Consider the following 24,164-nt stretch of genomic DNA (forward strand, 5'->3'; position numbering starts at 1 on the left):
TCAGAAATTTCCTGTGAAATACTGATTTGCACATGTTCATGCATATGCATGCACTCTAGTGTTTGATAAAGGCTAAGCTTAGTCAGGCGGTAGTTATAAACTATGTCCTAATGGCAACATGTAAACTAAAGCGAGTGCAGACTTATAAAGACGCAACATGTTTTAAAACTTATAATCATACAGCAAGCGCAAGTTGCACTGCTAAGCTTGAGCAGAGTCTCCTTTTCCGTTATTTTGAGAGGAAAGAAAAGAGGACTCTGCTCTGGCTCGTAATGATTCATACTGAGCATGCGTTAGCGTTACTAAGCGACAAAACAACTTACGCAGTTGATCATATATGGTATGCCACCTTGTAACCGCTCGAACGACACTCCGGTTAGCCTGTTTCTCTTAACAATGAAGATGGTAACACGGTATGCAGTAGTCTGCAACATTTTGCTTGAAAATAGAGAATTTCGAAAAATTGAAATGTTTTTTAGTGGCGGGAACTGCACGCACACACCGCGTTTGACCGCTGTGTGTACAAGGGTCTTGTATGTGTCGCGGTCACCAGGAAAGCGAGCGGTAGTAAAACATTGGATACCGATACCGCAAATTTTCATATAAAAACGAAGAGTGTTTGCATTTCATTTCATACAAGATCATTTTAGTGGATTTTTTCTTGGTTTTAATCAACCACAGTAGATCTCCACTTTTAGATTTTCTTTATTTCAAAATAATGTAAACCGCTTACAAAATAATGACAGAAAACCCTATTTACCGCCAATTCTCGTTTTAACTGTCACTCAACATATGATACCTATTTGTAACGGATGACGCTTTTTAAAAAAGATGTTTAAAATACTCTTCTCCTGCGGAACAACGGCATCTTTCCCAGATAAGAACTAAAGGTACTCACAAAAGCGTAGTGCCTGCGCAACGAGAGAATTGCTTGTAAAAAGGGCCTTAATTATTCTAAGATTAAATACATTGTAAAACACTGGAAGCCACCGAGTTTGATAAAGTAAAGTGTTAAAAACTAAACGGTGTTTCTGGGAGCTCGCGCGGAACTTTCTTCATGTTAAAATTATTGTTCATGCAAAGCACGACAGTCTACGAAACAGTTTATTTCCAATCACAAAACCGAATAACAGAGTTATACTAGTAGTGTCCTAAACTCAGATGTTGTTCTAAATTCCGAGTTGTCTTAAACTTTCTCGTATCAGGTTAAAAATGTAATATGACCTCATAACTGTGGCGTTAACTTACGCTCACGTAAACCCCTAGCTAACCAATATGCGCATTATGTGACTAAAATTATTGTTGCAGCAAATATTCTATTCACAATACATTCTAGACTTCATTCATCCCATACTCTATACACTCTGCATATTATATACTCTTTAAATTCTACATTTTATACGCTTTTCATTCTATCTTACATTCTATACAATCTGTATAACAAACTATCAATGTTCTACATTCTATTATTTACTGATACTTTTTATATTCTATACACTATACATTCTATATTTCATACCCAAAAATCTATTCTTTCTATTCTTTACTGGATACTATTTTCTGTCTTCTACATCTTTTATCCCGTACTCAATCCACCGTAAGAAAAAAAATGGCGGCAGTACAGTTTACCACAATAACGTGCGAACCTTACGCAACCAATAGAAACATAGAAAGCCGTATTTTTCCCCGCAATTTGTCCCTAACTACCAAAATTGCGTATGCCAGTTTTGGTGCTTTTAGAACTTATTTGTGCGTTTTATAAGCTTTTTTCAGTTTTTCGTGCGCTACGGATTATGGGTAAATGTACCAGTCGCCATCTTTTGCCTACCGTGGAACCATTAAACTTGCATTCTAAAGTACGAACAAATGGTTAACGTCACCCTGCTCAGTCCTTTTCGACATTTTGGTTTGTATTTCCATACTCTTTCATGGCAAACTTTGCGTTTATCGGCTGGTCTTTCCCGTCGCGATCGGTCAACGGTTTCTCCAAATCATACTTCTTGAAGGAGTTCAAGAAATCATACTTTAACGGAATAATTTCCCTCTCAAACAGAAAATTCATCGAGTACGATACAACAATAATAGTGATAAAGGAAATGATCATGGACAGGGTACGGAAGGGAAACAACTGACCCTTGACTTCGTCATAAAACGGGTATTTAATGAACGAAGGAAAACCAATCTTATCCTCCCCTCCCCCCACACGAAGCACAAGCCCCAATATGTAACCCACAATGGAGCCGTAGGTATTGGCGCCTTTGACGTAGATAACACAACACAGCTGCGGGAACAGTATCACAAATACCAGGTCACTGCACAGATGAAACAACACGTAGATCGAGCCCACGGTCAGAGACATGACTGTAGCAGCCGCGCCAACTCCAAATATGGCTATACGCATCACCCAGACGACTTCTTTCTCAGAGGCCTGGAAATAGATAATAAAAATAGTTAAATTACTTTATTTAAGTGTTAACTTATTTAGCACAACTGCGCTAATTAAGGACACTGTAAATATGAGGAAACAAAAACTATAAATCAAACAAAAAATTTGTTAAAAATCCCAACTGGCAGGAGGCTGACCAGTTGCGTGGAGGAGTTGAGTTCGGGACAACCGAAGATAAATCCAACTAGTGGCAGGGAGGAGAATTTGAACCCGGGACTTCCGGATTACAAGTCCAGCGCCCTAACCACTAGGCCACAGATTAACCACTAGATTGGTAAAAAACACTTCCACGGACTTAATTCAAACCTTAAACGCTTACAACAACGAGTAGTCCGGCGGCTTGGCTCCTAAATTGTGCGATTTTGATACAAGCACTAAACTTTGCAGGATTACAAGTATTCACATACTAATCAATTCTTGATATAGTACCAACGCCAATTTCCTATTTTCAGCTAGTAAACAGCCATGAAATTTTCAGCCAAGAAGCCCCTCCCCCACGAAGTACTCCTTCTTGTAGTGAAGAAATTATTCAACATGACACGAGCGTGGGACAAAGAAAAAATCTGAGTCCCCGATAGGCTTTTATAGATTGTGCTAGCATAATTTTTGGGCATAATTGGAGCTAAAAAGCATAATTTGTGAAACGAGCACTGCCACGGCATAATTAGCAATTTTTAGCACTTTTTGGAGCATAAATTCATAAAATGTAGTAAATATGGTGTACTTTCTACAGAAATAAATGAAATTTAGGTAGTTTGTTCTTGCAATGCGTGTTTTAGCTATACAATTGTGATTGTTAAGTCGTTGGAGGCATTTTACAAACGGTTTAGAGATGCGAGCAGCTAATTTGGACAGCTGACGGCCGTGATAAACTGCCATAAACACAAATAAATTTACAACAACAGTTTATTTAAAAAACATCATAATTTGGTGTCGTTATTGCGCACCTCTATGTATAGAATCTACGTCATTTTGTGAGCATAATTTCGGAAATCAGAAGCATAATTTGGGAATTCTGGCATAATTTTTGCATAATTTGGCAAAATTTTGAGCACTGCTAGTAGCATAATATGCCACTTTTAGGAGCACAATTTATAAAAGCCTAGTCCCCGACGGGAATCGAACCCATGGCCTCCCAGATACCGGTTGGGCGCTACTTCTTCTTGTGCTTTTATACACCTTTTATTGTAGATTTTATTTCAAAATACAGATATGAATGCTTTAAATTAGGCTTACAATTGTTATTTTTTAACTATCTTTTTAATACCAATAATTTACTAGGAAATTATTGCATGGAAATAGATTTTTGTTCCCCGCCCTCTGCTCCCTCGCGTCTTTCGTTTTGCGCTAGCGTCCAGGTCTCTCGCGATTCATTTTCCGATCCCAGCGTTCGCTGTTCGCTAACAGAAGAAAAATAGGAAAATATAGAGGGCTGTGAACAGTCTCAATTACAGCATTTCATTCTAAATTTTGTACGTGCGACTTGATATCACCACCTGACGTAATAGTATTTGTCTATAAACCAGGACAAACAAATATTTCACGAAATTTCATTGAATTTAATAAATTACAGTTTCCATGGAAACTGGCGTTTTTCGGGCTTGGCACTATATCTGAAAAAACTTCTGTTGGTGACCACTTTCACTGTGCCGAGTTTCATGCTTGTATCAAAAAGTGCACAATTCAACTAAAATTTCGATCTAAGCCGCTGGACTAAGTAACACATTAACTACATCGCCTCTTTCTCACTTGGGGGAGGGGGGGGGGGGTTTGGACCATCGAAACACAGACTGCAAGAGCATCGCTTACCTTTTGTCTAAAGACTTGTTTGTAAACGTTATGAGCAAACATGGAGCTGGCCGAGAGGAAACTGGAGTCCGCAGAAGACATGACAGCGGCAGACACAGCGCCCAGTCCCACAAACGAGACAGCGGTTGGTGTGAGGTACTGAAGCACCATGGGAAGAATCAGTGTCTTGTCGAAGTCAACAGTCACGGTCTGGTTGCTGGCGTTGCCACCGGGTGGTTTATAGAAATCAGTTTGGGTCCAGTCTAGAGTAGAACAGCAATAGCTATTTTTCTCATCAAAACGTTACAACTTAAATCTTAGTTTGCACTAGAACAGCTCAAAAATCACACCCTTCTGGATTATAAGTGCCTACAATTTATATAGGAGACTACTCCCCACCCTCCCCCTCCCCCTCTCTACCCACATTTAGCTACAATCACTGCGCTAAGCGTGAACGTGTGACTGTCTAGTCGACTCTCTGGAACCTTCTTCTGGATTTTATTGCTTCCAGCGGCGCAAAGAATAGGAAGTAAATAAGCCAGAAAAGCCGAATCGAGGGTCTGGACTAATGAGAGGGGGGTGAGTAGGATTGCGGATGTTTTGCGATACATTGAGCGGTTTCGTGGATTTCGAAAATACAGCGGATCAGGATCCGCCGAGAATTTTGGCCCGAATTCCGGACTCTTCAGTCAAGGAACTCTGATCGTGGATAGTAAACGACGTTTGAATCATTTTGGACGGTCTTCGTCGGTATTGTCAAACACAAGCAATAAAACGAAACTTCTTTAAAAATTGGCATAGACAAACAGCATCTACCGTCCGTCGCAGTGAAACTATATCACACAACGTTTTCAAGTATTGCAGGATCGGATTTGAACGAAAATAGTGGCAGATCGACGGAGTTGCCCAAAATAGCACGAATCGGCGGATTTACGTACGCCTATTCGCCCCCCTGTAATGACTATGCTCGTGTCTGGGGTACCGCAGAAGTCGGAACAGGATATGATCGCTTTACCTGTGGAGGCACCGATGGCGCCAATGAGGATAGCTGGGACAGCCATGAACATGCATCCAAACGAGGCGAAAAACGATAATACCCGGGCCTTATTGGGTGTCTTGCATGACAGCACACGCTGAAAGTAAACTTGCCATGGAACACCACCACATATCTGCACAGAAAATAAAACCAATATCAGTTTGCCGTGTATTATTTGAAATGAATATGTAAACGTTTCAACAAAATACGGCGAGATTGTTCTTTTGCAGTTAATAACAATCGTCACGTCGTTATATTTTGATATTCAGAAAATAGGCCTGGGCTTATATTTTGCTCGACGCTCCTTTCAGTTGAATTTATTTTCAGGGAGGGTTATACACGGTAGCGTGGGGAGAAATGTTTGGGTTTATATTGGAAAAGATATTGCGTCTGAAAAATGTTTTGGTGTATACACATGATGATGATGATAATAATCCTTATTAACAACTTCTATTATATTTATAGGTGGTGCAAAAATATTTACAATAAACGGTTCTATGATACAGTCGATAAAATAAAAGCAAAATATGTTCTACAGAAAATGAATAATAACTGAGAACCGTTCAAAATTGGAATAAGCGATTTAAAAAGCAAAAGAAAAATAAGAATAGGGAGGCATATTTACGGGGGGGGGGGGGGATATTTCGGCGTCTTACTATAAAAATGTGAGACAATTACCAGCAACATGGCATAGTCCAGCAATATTCCAAGTTTTGCGGTAGGCACCTCTCCCACCCACGTGCCGGAATCTTTTGAGATGCTGGTCACCGCTGAATTCGTCATGGCGAATGGAATACTGAGCCACTAACGAGAGAGGAAGGAGAGTCAGTCAGGGGAACATCAAAATATCCAGTTAAAGAAGTGGAAAACAGGGCGCGTGTTTGCCTGATACCAAAAATGAGAGAGACAGTTTGGTAGAACTCGAACACCGTTTTTGTAAACTCTAGCCGCAAACGAGTTTTTACATAAGAACTTTCGAATTTTTTCAAACTTTCTCGAGTGCTATGAACAAGAAGTGGTCACTTTCTATTTCCATTTTCTATTATTTCTAGTTGACAATGAGATACCATTGCTATAAAACCTACCAAGCCAAGACAAATATTTTCCCCATAAAAATTTCTCCCATAAGCGGACCTCTTTTTAGCGAAAACTTTTTTTTTGGTCGTAAGGGTGTCCGTTTAAGGGGAGTCGACTCATAGTAATTTATTTGCTACACTTAGCATTCCCCAGTCCAAAAGTTTTTACTTCTGAGATTTCGTTAGACTTTTGTTTGCTGGATTTTTTTGTCGTCCCGAGTTCAACTCATCGATCACACCTTGTAAATTTGCCACGGGCGATTGCCAGGGGATTTTTAAAAACTATGTCATGTTTATTTGGAATATTTCTTTCCTCTGTTTTAGTGGCATCCCTTGAAACTAGCTATCTCGGAGTTAAGTGCCTGACCACTGTTACTAAGCAACCGTGCTACCGGTTTCCGGGGAGGGCTCAGGCGTATTCCAACGAAATAAGTAGGGATAAAACCTGACGACAGCTAGAGTAGTGCGCATTTTTTAAGCAGTGCACATCGCTGACCATACTCACCAATCCAACAAAGATGCACATAAGTTGGATAACATCTGTGTAAACCACAGAATAAAGCCCTCCTAGCAGCGTGTAGAAAACAGCGATGCTCGCCGAAGCAATGACGGAAGTGGAGCGATCCAAGCCGAGAACGACGCTAACGGTGGCACCGAGAGCTGATAAGATGGCGCCAGACCAGAATATCTCGCCCATCAAAGCTGGAATGTATAACAGTCCGCCCATGCGTGGACCGTACTTTTCCTGGAAAGGGTCGATCATCGTAACGTACTCCCTCTCGCGCATGACCTTAGCGAAGAGTAGTCCACCTAATAATCAAAGAATAATAATCACAAGGAAAAACTCACGCTATTTTCGGTGCTTTTGTTACCTACAAACTGGTGTTACAGCAAATGGGCCAGGTTGCGCTTCGTACAAACTGATGCAAAAGTCACATGGGTACATATAGACACTTCTCGGTTTGGTCAAAGCCGCTACTCATGTGCATGGGGCCCCAAATTTCTCTAGTGGCAGCAAGAGAAAATAGGAGGACAGAGAGGGGAACTTAACACGTTGGCTTAAATGTGGGATATATGATTAAAGTTATTTTTAATTTTAACTCCTTACGGACCTCTACGGAAACGGTAAAGCCATCAAAGCGTACCATTGTGAAATGGTCAACAATATACACTTTAATAAAGTATTATTTCGTTTGTCTCACGACGTAGTCACGTGTGATGGAGATCGCAACGTTTCGACTGCATACTGCTAGTCTTCATCAGGCGATAAGGTCGACTGGTTGTGCGTTAGCTTATAAAGCACACGGCTGCGCTGTGATTGGTTGGTTTTCAACAGCTCTGATTGGTGCATTTCGATCTCAGTGTTCTGCATGCTGGTGTACTGTTGCTCCCTCGGCGGTCCGCAGTCGTACAGTTCTCCTGTTGTTGACTGTTCCCGAGGGAAATAGTTAATTTTGTTTTCAGAGAATCTCAATGTTTCCCGAGGCGAATCCGAGGGAAACATTGAGACTCGAGGGAAACAAAATTAACTGGTTTTCCAAGGGATCAGTCATTTAGTGTTTTGTTATATAGCAAGACGGAGAGTTAGAAAAAATAGCGCTCACCGGTCAACATTCGCGGGCAACATTGCAATTTTACCCTCTGACGTCATAGATTCTGCAATTTTGTCCGCCGCGTAAAGACTTTTGGCGGGAAACAGTTTTTTAGATGTCATGTGATCTCCAATTAACCAATAAGAGCGCGCGCTGTTGAGGAAAAAATTCTAGCTATATAACAAGTATACATGGTGGTTGTTATGGAATGTGAATAATGGCTTTGCCGACTTTGCAGAAAATGCTGGTGTTTCGTCCTGGTTGGGACTTATCAGCGTGGCAAAGTCAATTAAAAAGGTCGAAATTACATTGAGCTTAAACTGATTATACACGATACCAAAAATATCAGGTATCCAGTTTCTGGCTCACCTAACGACAGACTGATCGCATAGCCCCAAGGAGCTTGGCACCAAACAAGACCTTGGGACTTGTCGTAGAGGACTTCCGCTGTGCCATTGATGTACCCGCACCAACCCAGGTTGCTATGGAAACAAGCAAGCTGTCAGCTTGTAACTTCAACACTGGCAATACCTCACGAAGCTAGGGGGGAAGTTTATTTATCGTTTGGGGTGTGTGGGAGGGTAGTAGTAGGAAATTGTTTGAGTCGGATTTGGAATAGTCATTTACAAAGTAGCTGAAGCCGCGTGGGTGACAGGACACAACATTTCTGCGTCGCAGACGAGATATTTGTAGAAAGTTTTACTCCAAATATAGTAATTGGCATTTTGCATCTCTGCCGTGTCTAGTTATTTCTCACAATGGAAAAATAAAGTTTTCCGAAAATTGCGTTGCTTTGCTTTACAGGCTTCGTTATCTTCATGGAACCTGATTGGTTCTCTAATCGTTGTCTATTCGCTGACAGAACACGATCGTGTGTGCGTTGCCCCAGAAAGGGTATAGATCACTCTTGAATGTTGGCTTAAAAATACTTTAAATTGAAGGTTGCTGATTTCCTACTAAAACAATTAGACTACAAGGCCAAATTTTCTTTTTAGGCCGGGCCTTGTTAACTATTCGCTCAAAAGAAACTGGGCTTGGAGTCTAACTGTTAAACAGAGTAACAGACCATGCACAGCTCAGCTCTTGACCAATGGGTGCGCGAGAATTCCGCCAGTTTATTGTTAAAAACCATACTTCAAGCAGCCATTTTTTTTACCTGTCAAAGTGAAGGTGCCGACAACCATTCCAATACTTCTGCCAGCTAACATGGCTTCTTCTTCTCCTTCCTTTCGTCGGCGAGCAGCCCAGAGACCAATACCAAGGATTAACTTGTAAAACACAACAATCGCCACCACACCAACAATGTTAACGTCCGTTATGTTTGATCAGATGAGCTCTTTGTGTTAATACAAATCTGGAATGCAATGAGAGGAGTACAATGAGCAAATCCTCTAGTATGTCAGGGTTTGGCCACTTCTCAGATAATCCGAGGTCACTCGCTCCTACTCTCTCCTTTGTCGTATACGATATCAATGGACTTTTCAGGGCAAAATGTATACCGTAAATTTCCGAGGTAGCAAGAAAATATGACGATTGTTTGTAACGCCAGAATTAGCGACATGTACCCTAAAAGCTGTCTAAAAGTAACTATCGACGCTCCGAACCTTGCTCCTTACGTGAGAGACCTCGAATGACTTTTCAATGGGGAATAACTACGGTTGGCTAGATAAACTTGTATTGGAATATACTTTTTTTTTGTACTGGCCTGAAATATATCACACATATACTTAGTGGGGTATATATTTGTATTGGAACAGATATATTTGCTTTGCCTCTCCGTGCCACAATAATTTTCACAACTTGATAAAATTATCATGTAGCCTCATAGTGCTCGCGCTCTTACGTTTTTTTGTTTTCGAGCGATCACGTAAAGAAAAGCAGTAAATACGAGCAAGGCCTGACATGCTACATGAAGGTTGGTGGTTTTCCATTGTGCTCTGACAGAGGCTGACAGAGAAGGTCCGATGCTTCAAACATCTGTGAATCAGATACTAACACAAGGACTTTGGTGACGTCATTTTGTCTACTTTGAAAATATCTTGACGAACGTAACGAAGATATCTCGCGATACAAGAGTTATAGTCGAGATACAAAATATCTCGACAGTACCAAATTTTCAAATACTAATTATTGAGACGACCAATTTTGTCCCGCTTTCCCTCACCTCAAGCTGACATTTGATTCCAAGGACAAGACATTGTTCTGTTCTCATGTTATTCAGTGCATTAAATTTTTAGGGCTTTCCACACGTTTCCCAAATCCTTCAAAAAGTTGCATAAAATTTCTTAAAAAGTTGTTCCAAAGTGGCTCCATAATCCAATAAATAGGAATCTAATGTCTGTAGACATTGTGAAACATGGAAGTAAGACCAATTTAAACACTAAAAGCTGCTTCAATTTGCTCAGAATGCAAAACGTTGTCAACAACAACAACAACAACAACATTTTATTTGCACCTATTCATTCAGTTATAAGCAAAAACAATAAATAAATAAAAGAAGTGGCGAACAAATTAATAAAAATGACGGAGAAGAAAATTTTTGGTTTGTTTTAATATTTCCCCCCCTTTTTCCCCCCTCGAAATATATGTAGAAATGAAAAGGAGAAATCTTGTTGAAAGAATTTATATTATATCAAAACATGTTTAGCTTAAGCAAGCTAATTGTGGACACTACTTGTACTATAAATGTAAACATTTACGCTTTATTTGAATTTATAAAGCTCATTGTATAGGCTATTATTGGCTATTATATCAATACCGATCATTTCGTAAACCTCACTACATATTCATTATGGCTGATGACGATGTTTGAAATACGAAACATATTCCAAAAAACCTAAAAGCGTTGTTGTGTTTTTAAAAATAATTGTCACACTTGTGCTGTCAAGACAATTTGGCAATATCAAGAGAGGGTAAAGGGTATCCTCTCTTGGCAATATAGATGTACGTACATTCAAAAAATTAAAAATAAAGATAGAAAGCTATATTTATTAATTTGAGAAATTATTAAATATCTGAACCTATCTACAACTACTAACTATTGCAAGACTGAGCCACTAAAAACAAAATAACTTAACTTTAAAAGGTCACAGCAGTCATTGTCTATCAAGCTTCTAATGTCAACTTTTCGAATTGCACTCTGAAATGAATTGAGGCTGGGTGTATTCCTAATATCATTGCTTGATAGCCTTGACCAGAGCATTGCCGCTCCAAATAGCCTGTTAGTTCTGATGAGTGGCGCGAAAAAAGGCTAGTGGAAGAAATGGCGAGGGGTTTCAACTGACCGAACGCCTGGAACAGGCTACGGTCCACAATGTCGTAGCGAATGTTTACCATAAGTGATAGTTTTGAAAATCGCCACTGTAATAACTGAAGTAATGTCTTGGCTTTCGAATAAGGCCCGGTAATAAGGATCAACTAATACAAACAACAGATCAGTTCGGTACAGCTTCTGGTTCCGATTCTTGTTTTTGTTATTTTCATTGTTTCTTAACACCGAGTCAAGCCACGTTTGAGGTTGTTCTTTTGGGATTTGCGAAAGACCGTGATAGTTTTATTGCTACTTTCAGGTGGTCGGAACTTTACGGTATCCTATCGGAATCACGATAAAACATGATGTCCTCTATATCGGCAAATTTACTGAAACTATAGTCAATAAGTAAAGGAAGACTGCACGGGACAAGCACTCATTTAATGTTCGGAAGTTTGATCAACCCTGATATACGATGCCACTTTAGCTACCTGTACACTGAATTTGATCAGGAGAAGTTCAAGAGAGCCATTTGGCTGATTCAGTAGTAATATACGGCATACCGTAAAATTCCGTTGACTAACACTCGCTTTATTTTCTTCAAGAGGCGTTTTTGGTGAACATGCATTTGACAGAGGTTATTTTCAGAGGGGCTTCATCTGGAGGAATTTGGCTTAAACATGGAAGTTATTTTTACTTGAAACATCTTAGGCCGTAAAGATAATGATTCTTCATGACATGAAACTCAAAACAAGCCCTATAGTCATCAAATGAACATACGATGTTTCCGAACATACTGTAATGATATAAAATGCAACCTCAGGGTCTACCGAGTAGGCCGGGGTAATAATTGAGGAAAGATATCGTTAAAGCATATTAGGGGTGGGAGGGGGGGGGGGGGAGGGGGCGTTTTTTCGTTGGGCTCTTTGCATCTGAGATTTGGGAACTTATTTTCCTTAGGTTTTTTAGAATTATACGCCATAACGCGAAAGGCTATAAAAGAAAGAGTTTTGTAACACGGCGGAGACATGTCCAAGCGAGACAGGCACAGTCCAGTTAGATGACACAGATTACCTCTCACAATTACACGTTGGCCTTCGAGTGTTAAAAATAAATTGAGAGAAACGTTTTGGTTTGGAAATATATGGAGCGGATTTCACCCCAAAAGATCTCATTTTGTTAAGGAAATTTAACCAATTGCAAAGATGTACTTTTTTCTAAGGCGCTTTTAATCACCTTGTTATTCTACGCATAGTTAGTACGGCATTGGAATCGCTCCAAATTAAATTCATTCCGATCTCATCCTATTGTAGTTTTTTTTTAATATTTACCTTCAACCTATGACACCTGCTAAAAGTAATATGAGTGGTACATAAACATACAACCCATCACCGAAATGTGCACTCTAGAAAATTCCCAAAATAAATATTACATGTCTTCCAAACATAGTAAAAAAAGTATAAACGACCACAAGAAAATAGAACTGATCTCTACCACCTTGCTGGTGCGATATTTTTATTTTATAAGAATCAAACACCGTAAACAAAAGAAATAGTGAACCGCGACCTTATTGGGTCATCGTCCACTCTTTATCAGATAAACTGAAGAAATTTGTACCAGCCCCACCGAAAAATTAAAGAAAGTAAAATCACGATTTTAAAAACACCATCTAGATGGCTTCAAGTCTTTTCCTATTGGGTTAAAACGTAGGCATATTGGTGGGAAAATTAAGTCTCTCACCATACAGGCTATCCTCTATAAACGGGCAGAGCTCGTCTCGACAGCACCACTGCAGCTGTATTTGAGTATGAGTCTGGGTTACCCAGCAGACATAACTTTAGATACTTTAGACCACTTTAGCGACTATGTTTAAAAACGTCGTTGAGATGGTTTCATTAAATCGATCTATAGCACTTTGAAACAGAGTAACAAGACCTACCTTTCTGTTTTCTGTAACTGAAGCAGTAGAGTTGGGTTGCTGTCTTAGGCGCGGGTACTCAATAAAACGGCGACACCTAGAGTGCATACAGGTGAATGTGCGGTAAATAGAACAATGGGTGTTTGTTTGGATAGCCTCTTAACACAAAGGACTAGATCGTTTTACTTGCTAGTCACGAAATCTTGCGCAGGAGGTTGTTCGACATGTATAATGCCCGTACACCCCCCCCCCCCTCCCACTCCCGGGAGAAGGAACTCCCTTATATCGGCTAGGCAGGTACATGTTTCCCAGAGTACGATGTTTAAGTCGTTTTATTCTGAAATAGGGTTTAATTGATGCGGGTTGCCTTTATGATCGATATATTACTAGACATTGATAAAGGTTTCCAAAACCCAGACTGCACGCTCCTACGAAACATTCCGAGGAGTGGTACCCCCCCCCCCCCCCCCGCCGAAAAACAATAGGCTATTTCTGGGTCGCTTTTTTGGCTCTGATTCAAAACGAATCCTCTGGTCCTGGCGTAGACTATTTCAGAAAATGAGTTTTACTAACACGCTCATTTTCTTGTAAGTCAAACTCTATTTCATTTGGATGGTTTTACACCAGGACTCGTTTTAAACCAGAGGTAAAAGATAACTTGGAAATGGCCTACTAGTCTCCATCACTCATTCTGTTTTCCATCAAGGCCGGAGCAGAGTTAGGCGGGTGTTTAATTAGTTTTGGTTGCGTGCATGATCGTGATGTGATTGTGCAAAGGTTATCGTAGCCGCAGTATGCAATTGAAGTCAAGGACAGCTTAAAAAGAGTGACTAATCCCCCGTGTTACTTCCCCGTGGAGGTATGTTTCGTTCGAAAGAGTGTGGTCGGTTTTGTGGCGTTGTTCTAGTCTGAAATAACCGAGGTTGTTGGTCTGAGGTAGGAATTACATTCCGCGCTTGGACCGAAACGAACCACACCTCCGGGGCTAATCCCTCTTCTGTAGCAAGAAATGACTAGGAGTATTGCTACTCCTCCCCTGGACGGGATGCTAGGTTTAAGGTAGGTTATCCCCAACAAATTTGCCTTTGCAGAGCGGACCTTTAAAACCATACCCTGTTTTAGACTTGAAGAAGTCTTTGGCGGCGCATTTTTAAATTTAATTTTAAAATTGTCAGGTAAGCAAAAAACCGAAAAATAACATGTCTTTGTTTTCAGTGGAAATCGGTTTTTTCTCGGGTTAGTTGTTTAGAATACTTTCCGCTGGTCGTGACAACAAGACGTCTTCAATGGCATAGTGTTAGCTTGCGTACAGCAGACGGATTTAAGGCTGTTGTTTGACCCGCGCAAAAAGAAAACATCTGTACAGAAGGGCTAATACGCTGAGACTGCCTGTACCGTGAAGCGCATACGATCACAACAAAGCTACAAATAAAAGCTTGCGATTAAAAATAGTGATTTTGTTTATTCATATTTGTGAGAGCTCCCTTTGATTTGCATAATTCAGGAAAAACAGTATATAAATATAAAAAAATGTATATTTATAGTACATGAGAATCAGAGATGAAAAGCAAGCAAACCTACAGAAATAATTTTGCGATCATGAAGCAAACAACACACTTTACACGCTGTGATTGGTTGAAAACTCATTATAAATCATATTTGAACTCCAGTACTACATGAGAATACCGAAGTTTCCTCAATTAAGTCTCATGTTGGATGTTATCATATTTTTCTTTTGTGTGTTTGTGCGCGTCAAGAGAATAAAGACATAAAATGTTTACAGCAACATACTAACTCATATCCAAAACTTGTGAGTTATTTACAGCTCAAAGCTCCTGACTTTTATCCCGTTCTTCCATGGCATATTTCTCGTTTGGCTCACCGCCCGTTTTTCCCAGGTCGTACTTCCTAAAGCAGTGCAAGAAATCAAGCGATAGCGGTAGAATTTCTCTTTCAAACAAAAACTTTAGCGAGTACGACACCACAACGATAGTGACAAAAGAAACGATCATGGAGAGGGTACGGAATGGAAACAGTTGTCCATCCGTGTCATTGTAATACGGGTATTTGATGAACGGTGGAATACCAATTTTATCCTCCCCTCCCCCCACGCGCAGCAGGAGTCCAAGTACGTAACCCATGAACGAGCCATAGGTGTTAGTGCCTTCAAGATAGATGACACAGCACAGCTGCGGGAAGAGTATGACGTAGACCAGGTCACTGCATAACGCCCACAAGCTGTAGATTGAGCCCACGGCCAGAGCCATTGCTGTAGCGGCCGCGCCAACTCCAAATATGGCTACACGCATCACCCAGACGACTTCCTTCTCAGAGGCCTGGAAAAAAGGTTACAATTCCTTAATTAAACATTTGACTGCGAGAATATTGCGTTGAAATTGAGACAAGGTTTTCCCATTTCCGAGTTAAGGGTTCAGCAGTGTACATCCTTAGAATATGATTCACGTTTATCTTTCCATCTAACAGTTTTTTCCATGTACTGAATGACAAAAATCCCTTCAATCTGACAGATATTCCAAAGAATTAAGAGTTACTTCCAAGACAACAGCCTCTATTTGGTGACTTTCCCTTAATTTTACGGGCTAAAAATTTGATTATTTATTATATTTTCAAGAAAAATAAAATATTGGTGCTTCAACTGAAATCGGATGTTGGGTACCATGGCTATAAACGCTGACGCGGGGAAAAATAATCGATTCCACAAAATGAATTACTGTTCTGCTTATTCTTCAAGCAGAACGTTTCATCTCGGATTTTTTGGTGAATCTACTTTTTACTTCCTCATTTTGGTGATAGCTTGAATTTACGAACTCTAATTTGAACTAAAAGAGTGGACGTACCGAACCTTACTTTAACAAGATACAAGTTAAGCCTAAAATATTCCATTGTCCTCCCAACTTCGGTGTTTATAAGAAAAGACGTATGATCACGCAACATTTAGGAAGAAGTTATAGAACCACATGGGTATAGATGCAGCGATCAAGTACTTACGCATGACATACCTTTTGTCTGAAGATAAGTTTGTAAATGTTTCGAGAAAACATGGAGCTGGCCGAGAGGATACTGGAGTCCGCGGATGACATGACAGCGGCAGACACAGCGCCCAGTCCCACAAACGAAACAGCGGTGGGTGTGAGGTACTGAAGCACCATGGGAAGGACCAGAGACTTGTCAAACTCGACTGTCTGGTTAGTGGCGTTGCCAGATGGCTTGAAGAAATCAGTCTTGGTCCAATCTAGAGCGAAACAACAAAAAAGTCAGGCTAAATATTGTCCAAAGAGGGGGGAGGTAGACAGAGAATGTTTTTGCTGTCGTTTTTAGTATTTACCTGTAGCGGAACCAATAGCTCCAATAAGGACTGCTGGGATAGCCATCAGTAAACACCCAAACGAGGCTGCTAGGGAGAGGCCCTTAGCCTTAGCCGCTGTCTTACATGACAACACGCGCTGAAAGTAAACTTGCCAGGGAATACCACCAAATATCTGTACAGGAAAGAAAACACGGATCTGTATGTGCCGTGTGCTTTATCAAAGTCATTTTAAACATTTTTAACAGGGACTAATATCAGATATGTAGACTACATAAAATATTTATGGGCACACTTTTCGAAAAGTTAAACAAGTGTCAAAATTTGCAAACACAAAAAAGAACTAAAAACTCAAGGCCTTGGCGAACGGTAGTTCAGTTTGCCCGCAAGCTGGCAAGGTTTGGGGACTGACGTTTACTTTTCACGTTGAAACAAACTTGACTTGATTCTTGATTAGCAAACGACATCAAAATCTTTTAAAAAGCGACTGTTACTGTTTTTCCTCTGAGATTGTTCTAGAGAGATAGCGATTTGAAGAAAAACTACCATAAAGGAAATAGGTAACCAGTTCAGAGGGTGGAAAAACGTGTCAGTGGTGGCAGGCACGGGAAAACGTGCCGTTACTGGTGGAAAACACAGGAAAACGTGTAACTAGCGGCAATCCCCAAAAAGTCGTAAAAATTTGTTCTTCCCATTGCCCGGCAATACAACTTCTTTGCCCTAATGGGTTAATGCACTTTGCATACGTATAAGCAAACAAATTATTGCGTTCAAAATCTTTGAAAAACCTTTCTACTGTAAGAAGATATTTACCAACAGCAGTCCATAGTCCAGCCACACTCCAGTATATGTCGTAGACCACTCTCCCACCCACTGTGTGGATTTTGTCGAGATGCTGCTCACCGCTGAATTCGTCATGGCGAATGGAATACTGAGCCACTAACGGGGGTAGAGAAAGGGATGTCAGTGAGACAAACATTCGAGGATCGTTCACACAATAGGTACAACATATATGTTTGACGTGTAATATGAACAGTCATCGAAAATTACTACCATACCAACTTTAAGGATGACAATAACGCCTCTAGGTTCTTTGCATAAACAACATTATAACAATTAAACACGTACAACCCACAACCCAGCGAAAGACACTACCGCTATTACTGAGTTCAAAAGTAGACGACCAACTGATAGTAGCAATAATGCCGTGCCTTAGATTGAGTAAACCTTTAAATTGCTCAAGGGACTCTGCTTGTCTTACGTTGAAAGGAAGACTGTTCCATAAGATTGCGCAACTACTGGTAAAGCTATTCTTGTAATAGTTAGTGCGCGGGAGCCTGCGAGCAGGCGCCGATAGTTTCTAGCGACGATGGGAGAAACGCGAAAGGGGGAGAGAGCCCGCGGGAAAAAATCGAGGAGGCCCGACCCGCGCGGCCCCGCGACGCGCACTCTTTAAACGCGCAAAAACTACACAGACGCCGCTACGCGGCTACGCAGGCTAGCGGTAATGGAACATTGAGTTCATTCTTAGAGTCCCTTAGGTTGTACGCGGTTTCACGTTGTTCACTAACGCTTCACGTCACTAACGGAAGGAAGCGTTAAGTGACGACCCAAATCACGGCGGCGAAGAAGTCTATGAAAGAACTGACCCTCCGAGAGTAGCCATAGCAAAATGTCTGCTTATATCGAAAGCAACGAGGGTCGTTATTTCGGAACTTTGCGGTATATACATAGCCACCCCAACCCCCACCCCCCAGACGAAAGCCTTTGACGTACAATAGACCCTTTTACTCACCAGTCCAACGAAGATGCAAAGAAGTTGGATAACATCTGTGTAAGCCACAGAGTAAAGCCCTCCAATCAGCGTGTAGAAGACAGCAATGCACGCCGAAACAATGACGGAAGTAAAGCGATCCAAGTCGATTACGACGCTGACGGTGGCACCGAGAGCAGCTAAGATGGCTGCCGACCAAAATATCTCGCCCAGCAAAGCCGGAATATACAACAATCCACCCATGCGCAGACCGTACTTGTCCTGAAAAGGGTCCAGCATTGTGAAGTACTCTTTTTTGCGCATGATTTTGGCAAAGGCCAAACCACCTGAAAAGCACAAGAAATACGTTTAATCTTTTAGTCTCAAGGTCGGTATTGGATTGTTATAAATGGTTGTCGTTGTTGTATGGTCATTTCTTCTGAATTACGCAAATAACGACCATTTTTCTGACAACCAAGGCAATTGCAAAGTTCCGAAAGTGCGAGCCGCTAGGGGGTCAACGAAATCAAAGGCCCGAAAATGTCTAGGGGAAATTGAAAAAGAAACACTTCTTCATATTACTTACTACTTACAGTAAGCAAGCCCACAGGAACAGGAGAATAAATCAAGATAACGAGGAAGGCCTCGGTCCGCCTAGTTACGACCTTGTTTTATGATGACTCACCAATGACAAGGCTTAGCGCATACCCCCAAGGCGCCTGTGCCCAGACGAGACCTTGATCTCGGTCAAACACCACTTCAGCTGTGCCATTGATGTATCCTCCTCCAACCCATGTTGCTATGGAAACAAGAAAGCTAATAAAAGTCTATCATACAACGAGAGTCCACATACGGAACTGACTTAAATCAGAAAACCTTGACACTGAGATAAAAGGAAGCGAGATTCAGCAAAATTTGAACTTAAAGCAGTTTTAGTGAAAAGCGAAATGTTTTGAGCCGAAAAATAGCTTCTAAAGATCACGCACAAGAAATATAACGTCTTTGAAACTGAAAAAGAAAGGAAAAGATAAAAAGGGTACAGAATGTAAAATAAAATGTAACTAGATAAGCGAACAGCAACAAGACTTTAAGAAAAATATCGTTACAAAAAGAAGGAACGCAGTGACATTGAGTTGTAAATATCCCTACTTTCCATTCCATTCAAACGTTTGAACTCCTCGTTGCATATTCCAAACCCGACTGGGCGAGCACAAAGGCGCGCGCGAAGATCACCTCGCACGCGACGCGACGCGCGGGGTCGAAGACCAACGACTGCTGTACCCGTAGTCTACAAATTAAACTTCACAGTTTTTTAATAGCAACTGAAGTTTTGTACCTGTCATGGTGAAAGTACCAACAAATATTCCAATACTTCTGCCTGCTAACATGGCTTCTTCTTCCCCTTCCTTTCGTTTGCGAGCAGCCCAGATGCCAACGCCAAGGATTAACAAATAAAACACAACAATCGCCACCACACCAACAATGTTGATGTCCGCCATATCTGTTGAACGCTTCTAGGATACGACAATTTTAGAAGCCTGAAAAACAAGCAGATTAGTTGGAGATCAAAATTAGGATGTTTGGTCAACCAACAATCCGTCCTAAAAACAAGGAGTTCCTGCTTCTACTAATATTAAAACTAACTCTTTTACGCGGTAAACCCGCGCTATCTCTATTGTTTCTGTTTTCACAAAAGCGACCAATTCCCTTATTGCTCCGCAGCTTTACCATGGAACTCGTACAATTTCACTCCTGCTCGGCGACCCAGTAATCTGCAAAAACTGACTGCAAAATGTATGCCAAAATGTGTGTCGCCCACTTTAGTTTGTTGTTATTTAAGAGAATCTTCTTTCAATCCGCGCAAATTCAGTCTATTATAGTTCTGGCTTCTGAAGTTCCTACGAGTGTTTAATTACATTTTGGACCAATCAATGACCAGTAATAAATGGCTATTGTAAGATATTTAGTTTGAAACAAAACCAGGTCAAATTAATACACACCCTGAGTATACAGGGCAATAACGCCTGATGGCGCGTCGTTAATCAATTCTTCGTAATATAAAACAACAGTCTAGTTCTAAACGCATACTTTAGCTTTTATATAAGATCACATATGATTTTTTACTCTGACAGTAGTTCTGTAAGACTTCAGATGTGGTTTCAGAAGTCTTTAAGACTTCTGCCTTAACTAAATTCTTTCATTACAAAAGGGCTCACCTAGTATTTGTCTTATTATATTGATTTTTACGATAAAGGCTAATAAACTGCGATAAAATCACAACCGTTCGCAAAATGCCCACCTTTATACTAATTAAAATAACACGTCAAACTACTGAACTAAACTTGCGGCAAATAAATTAAGGTGCTCATGCATTTTACTTTTTTTTTAAAAAGTATCACTTACAGAAATAAAAGATATGATCATTAGAGTTAGCACTTTTGGAACTGTAGACTTATCCGGTTTCCTTCTCGTTTGATATGAAAAGCTCGCAACTGGATTTTTTAACCGTTTTATAACTCTTAATTCTTCTTATACCTATGATACATTTTTTTTAATATAAGTTCTTTGAATCTGGCGATCAAGTCGAAAAATAGCAACTTTGCTGATATTTCTTTTTTATTCCCCTCACACGCCTTGTCGACAATGTATTGATTTTGTATGGAGAAATTATATACAGCCTTTTGGGTTAATATTCTTCTAATTTACTGTGAAGAAAGTAGAACCAAAAACCTTCATTGTTGTAAGTGGCATATTTACTTGAGTTCCGTTCTATAAACAAGAAAAATTTAAATGTAAAATTAATTAAGACTCGTTTGAATAGATCTAGAAGTTCTAAAACTACAAGTCCTAGAATTCTTTAACAAATATGACTCCAGATTGTTCATTCTGCAGTTCTCGAATTAATTAAGATCTAGTATTTCAGGAGGATTCAAGGGCAAGTATTAAAAACTGGCGGCTAGATATCGGGCCTCAGTTATCTAAAGAATTCAAAAGGTCTCGATTCTTTTGACATTTAATAATCACAGGGCACGGTTAGTGAAATAGGTGTAAAGCTATTAAAGTTCCACAATTATTATCTAGCCATCCTTTCAAATTTTTTTAAAAAAATGCAGCAAATAACCTGAAATAAAATGAAGAGCTCTAAGAATGGTTCTTCGCCTAACTTTAAAGTACCTATCACGATCTAGCAACCAAAGTTTCAGCTGAAGTTTGAAAACAGAAAAAGCGGTTACTCTTCTCGTCTTCTAAAAGACATCATAAACAATACAAAAACTATTATGCAAAGCAAACAACCGGAACTAATTGTTGTTTATTTCGACTCTTTTTAATATTCTTCTTCATGCAAATTTAAGTTCATTTACTTAGTTTAGAAAAGGACAATATTGAACTTAAAACTCGCATAAATAATGTAGCCGTAGGGTTAATGTTGAGTTTGGTTACTATGAATGCCGAATACAGGAATTCGACGGAAAAACCCGAACAAGGCAGGTGAGGCGCGCAGTCAGGTTCCAGTAAAATACAGTGGCAGAGTTAAAACAGTAAATTAAGTTAATAATATTGTAAAATATTAAAAGAATATGACTGACTGCATTAGAGACTTTGTCCTTTGGAGCGAAAGATGTTCTGAAAGCTATAATTTGCGCGAACGTCCTTTTAAACTCTGCAAAAAGTCCAATTAAAAAGGCTCAAAACTGGATTACCACTTTCATCCATTTGTAAAAGCAGCTTCGAAACATTTGACAACTTCAAGTAGCAGCGTGAACTTCGACTGTCACGCATTGATGAGCATTTCGGCATTTGTACATCTTCTGATTGTTTCAATACGTTTTTGCACCCCAAATTGAAAAATATGCAGCGAAATACTTATAAAGATACCGGAGCATTCATCGATTCGAGTGTTTCTTTGGTTTTTTGCGCTTTTTCTGGATCATAAGTGTGACCGACGCGACGCTGAGCCGCACAAGCTGAGTGAGTGAGAGGTTACATGTTTTGAACATTTGATGTTTTATTGTTCTTCAGTGTGTATAAATCCGAAAGATTCCAGATAGCTAGCGAAACTAATACCTCACAAACAAAAAAGTGATCTCTGTGTGAATTATGTTTAAATCTTCACTTCGAGGCACGAGATCGGAGAATGTAAAATGAACAAAATTCCGGCGCAAACATAAATGTGGTTATGTTTACAAACATAGATTAATGTCCGCAAGGACAATTATAAATTCATTACAAGGCACAACTTGGATACGCACGATTTCTTGGAATTAAAAGGACATTTACCTGTCTTTCTTGCGAACAAATTGCCTCTTAGATGCTGCTTCTGTAGAGAAGATTATCGTTCTTGTTAGAGGTGCTGTAGGGATTTATTTGTAGAGCAACTGAGGGACTCCTCCCCCTGCTCCCTGAGGGCCTAGGACCCAGGGAGTCCGAACTCCCATTTAGCGAAAGGAATTTTATATCGAATTTTTAAAATCGCTCCTTTAGATAAATAATGAAAATGATAATAAAACCATTTAATTTCACATACCTTATCAAATATTGTCCATTTGATGTTGCGCATTTCAGCGAGTTTCCGGATTATGGGCGTAAATGGGTTTCCTGTGTCCTGTCACGCAGCAGGTGATAGGGGTCTGGGAATGAATACAAGGTGAAGAACTGTCATGGCGACTGGCAGTAAATAGAGAACGTATGAACTCTTTCTTGAAAACACTGGCGAAGCTAAGGCTATTCTGGTTACATGAAAGGATTTTCAGTGCTTTCAAGCCAAGCTCAATCCTCGAACTATCAAACCATGTCAAGAAATTATAACTTATACTCGTCGTTAATGGATAAATGAAAAGGATATTTCCACTTGCTGGGCGGTCGAGGCCATTTGGATGAGCAAAAAGAAAACTTCTTCAGAAGTTCAAGAATACATCCGACAGCGCTATGAAGACACAGCCCTTGTTATTTACCGCGAACAACATGCCAACAAGAAGAATGAGTCATCTGGGAACAAAAGTCCGGCACGAATGCAGCACGCTTTCGAGGACATTGCTGAAGTTCGAGAAGGTGATCTGCGAAGTCAGCCTGGCCCTGCGCCGAAGAACGAAGTACAGTCTCAAGTATGTGTCATCATTTAGATGAAGACGGCATTCCTGCGAATCAGGAAACTTCAAAACCTCAAGCAGCCAAAAAAATGACTCGGGAAATGAGAAGGGCTGGAAGCTAGACAGTGTCCGCAAAGTGTATGGATTGTTGCTCAAAATGAATGGTCAAAATCATGCGACTGGCAACTTGGAGTTTCCAGGTCGTTGTTGTTCGAGGCTGAAATGTGAAATGTGCTGAAATTAACGTCTTGAATTAAAAATTATCTTGAATGATTGACCGACGTTTTTGTCAGGGTAAGGAACCAGTTAAAGCAAATTTCTTTTCAAAAAGAATATATTAAAGTCGTTTTTCGTTCGTTTGTATGTGCAAAAAAAGACAAAATACATGTAATAATGCTTCATGGCAAAATTTGTTATGCTTGGTTGGTCTTGCTTGTCCAGATGTACAGTAACAGAGCACCAAACAGAAAAGAACCTAATGAAAAATAATCATTATTAGAATATAAAGATATTATTGCAAAAACATTTAATGTTCATCAGTTGTTTTGTGGCTGTCAGTGTGACATTTAACCATTTTGATTTACAAATCTAAAAGGTGACTCGCAACAAGATTTTTATGGCAAAATATTATATTTAGCTCTCAAGATGTCTTGAGAGAAACTACAGTTGAATCCCGATAACTAGAACCCTCAGTAACTCGAACCTCCCGCTAACTCGAACCTTTTTTGATTCCCCTTCTGGTCGTTTTCTTACTAATTTTACCCTCAATAACTCGAACTCCCTATGTCTTGGACCTTTTTCGATTTCCCTTGAAGGTTCAAGTTATCGGGATTCAACTGTATAGAATGAGAGAGGGGCCTGAAGGGGTAAAATGGGAACTAGGATTTGGGCAA

At 40.1% G+C, this 24,164-nt stretch overlaps 2 protein-coding genes across 4 annotated transcripts; both read right to left on the reverse strand.

Annotated features, from left to right (window-relative positions):
- Window positions 1-689: 689 nt before the first annotated feature.
- Window positions 690-9,279, reverse strand: LOC144629341 (high-affinity choline transporter 1-like). The gene is given in 8 exon segments (XM_078487582.1): window positions 690-2,428; window positions 4,256-4,497; window positions 5,250-5,403; window positions 5,949-6,074; window positions 6,852-7,156; window positions 8,308-8,406; window positions 8,409-8,420; window positions 9,095-9,279. Coding segments are annotated over 8 exon segments (1,533 nt in total). The 5' UTR covers window positions 9,147-9,279; the 3' UTR covers window positions 690-1,885.
- A 4,501-nt stretch (window positions 9,280-13,780) lies between these two features.
- On the reverse strand, window positions 13,781-22,913 carry LOC144629402 (high-affinity choline transporter 1-like). Of its 3 annotated transcripts, none has more exons than XM_078487609.1 (8): window positions 22,710-22,913; window positions 19,521-19,722; window positions 18,870-18,983; window positions 18,227-18,531; window positions 17,245-17,370; window positions 16,453-16,606; window positions 16,127-16,359; window positions 13,781-15,442 (listed from the first exon to the last, which is right to left on the reverse strand). In XM_078487609.1, exons 2-8 carry the CDS (start codon window positions 19,681-19,683, stop codon window positions 14,933-14,935), a joined length of 1,605 nt encoding a protein of 534 aa, XP_078343735.1. In that variant the 5' UTR covers window positions 19,684-19,722; window positions 22,710-22,913; the 3' UTR covers window positions 13,781-14,932. The 3 variants fall into 3 exon arrangements, with proteins under 3 accessions (XP_078343735.1, XP_078343729.1, XP_078343742.1); XM_078487603.1 differs by lacking the exon at window positions 22,710-22,913 and adding an exon at window positions 22,463-22,546; XM_078487616.1 differs by lacking the exon at window positions 22,710-22,913 and adding an exon at window positions 19,913-19,933.
- Window positions 22,914-24,164: the final 1,251 nt, after the last annotated feature.

This window comes from Oculina patagonica, chromosome 1 (assembly GCF_052425735.1).
Source record: "Oculina patagonica isolate OP01 chromosome 1, crgOcupat, whole genome shotgun sequence".
Classification (NCBI taxonomy): Eukaryota; Metazoa; Cnidaria; class Anthozoa; order Scleractinia; family Oculinidae; genus Oculina; species Oculina patagonica.

Bases quoted from the DNA above. Each gene is read 5' to 3' on its own strand.
- LOC144629402 (XM_078487609.1), bottom strand. From the start codon at position 19,683: ATGGCGGACATCAACATTGTTGGTGTGGTGGCGATTGTTGTGTTTTAT. The intron at 18,532-18,869 runs GTGAGTCATCAT...TGTGCTTTTCAG, and splicing joins TGCGCTAAGCCTTGTCATTG to GTGGTTTGGCCTTTGCCAAA. The intron at 16,360-16,452 runs GTAAATACTAAA...GTTTCGCTCTAG, and splicing joins AGCTATTGGTTCCGCTACAG to ATTGGACCAAGACTGATTTC.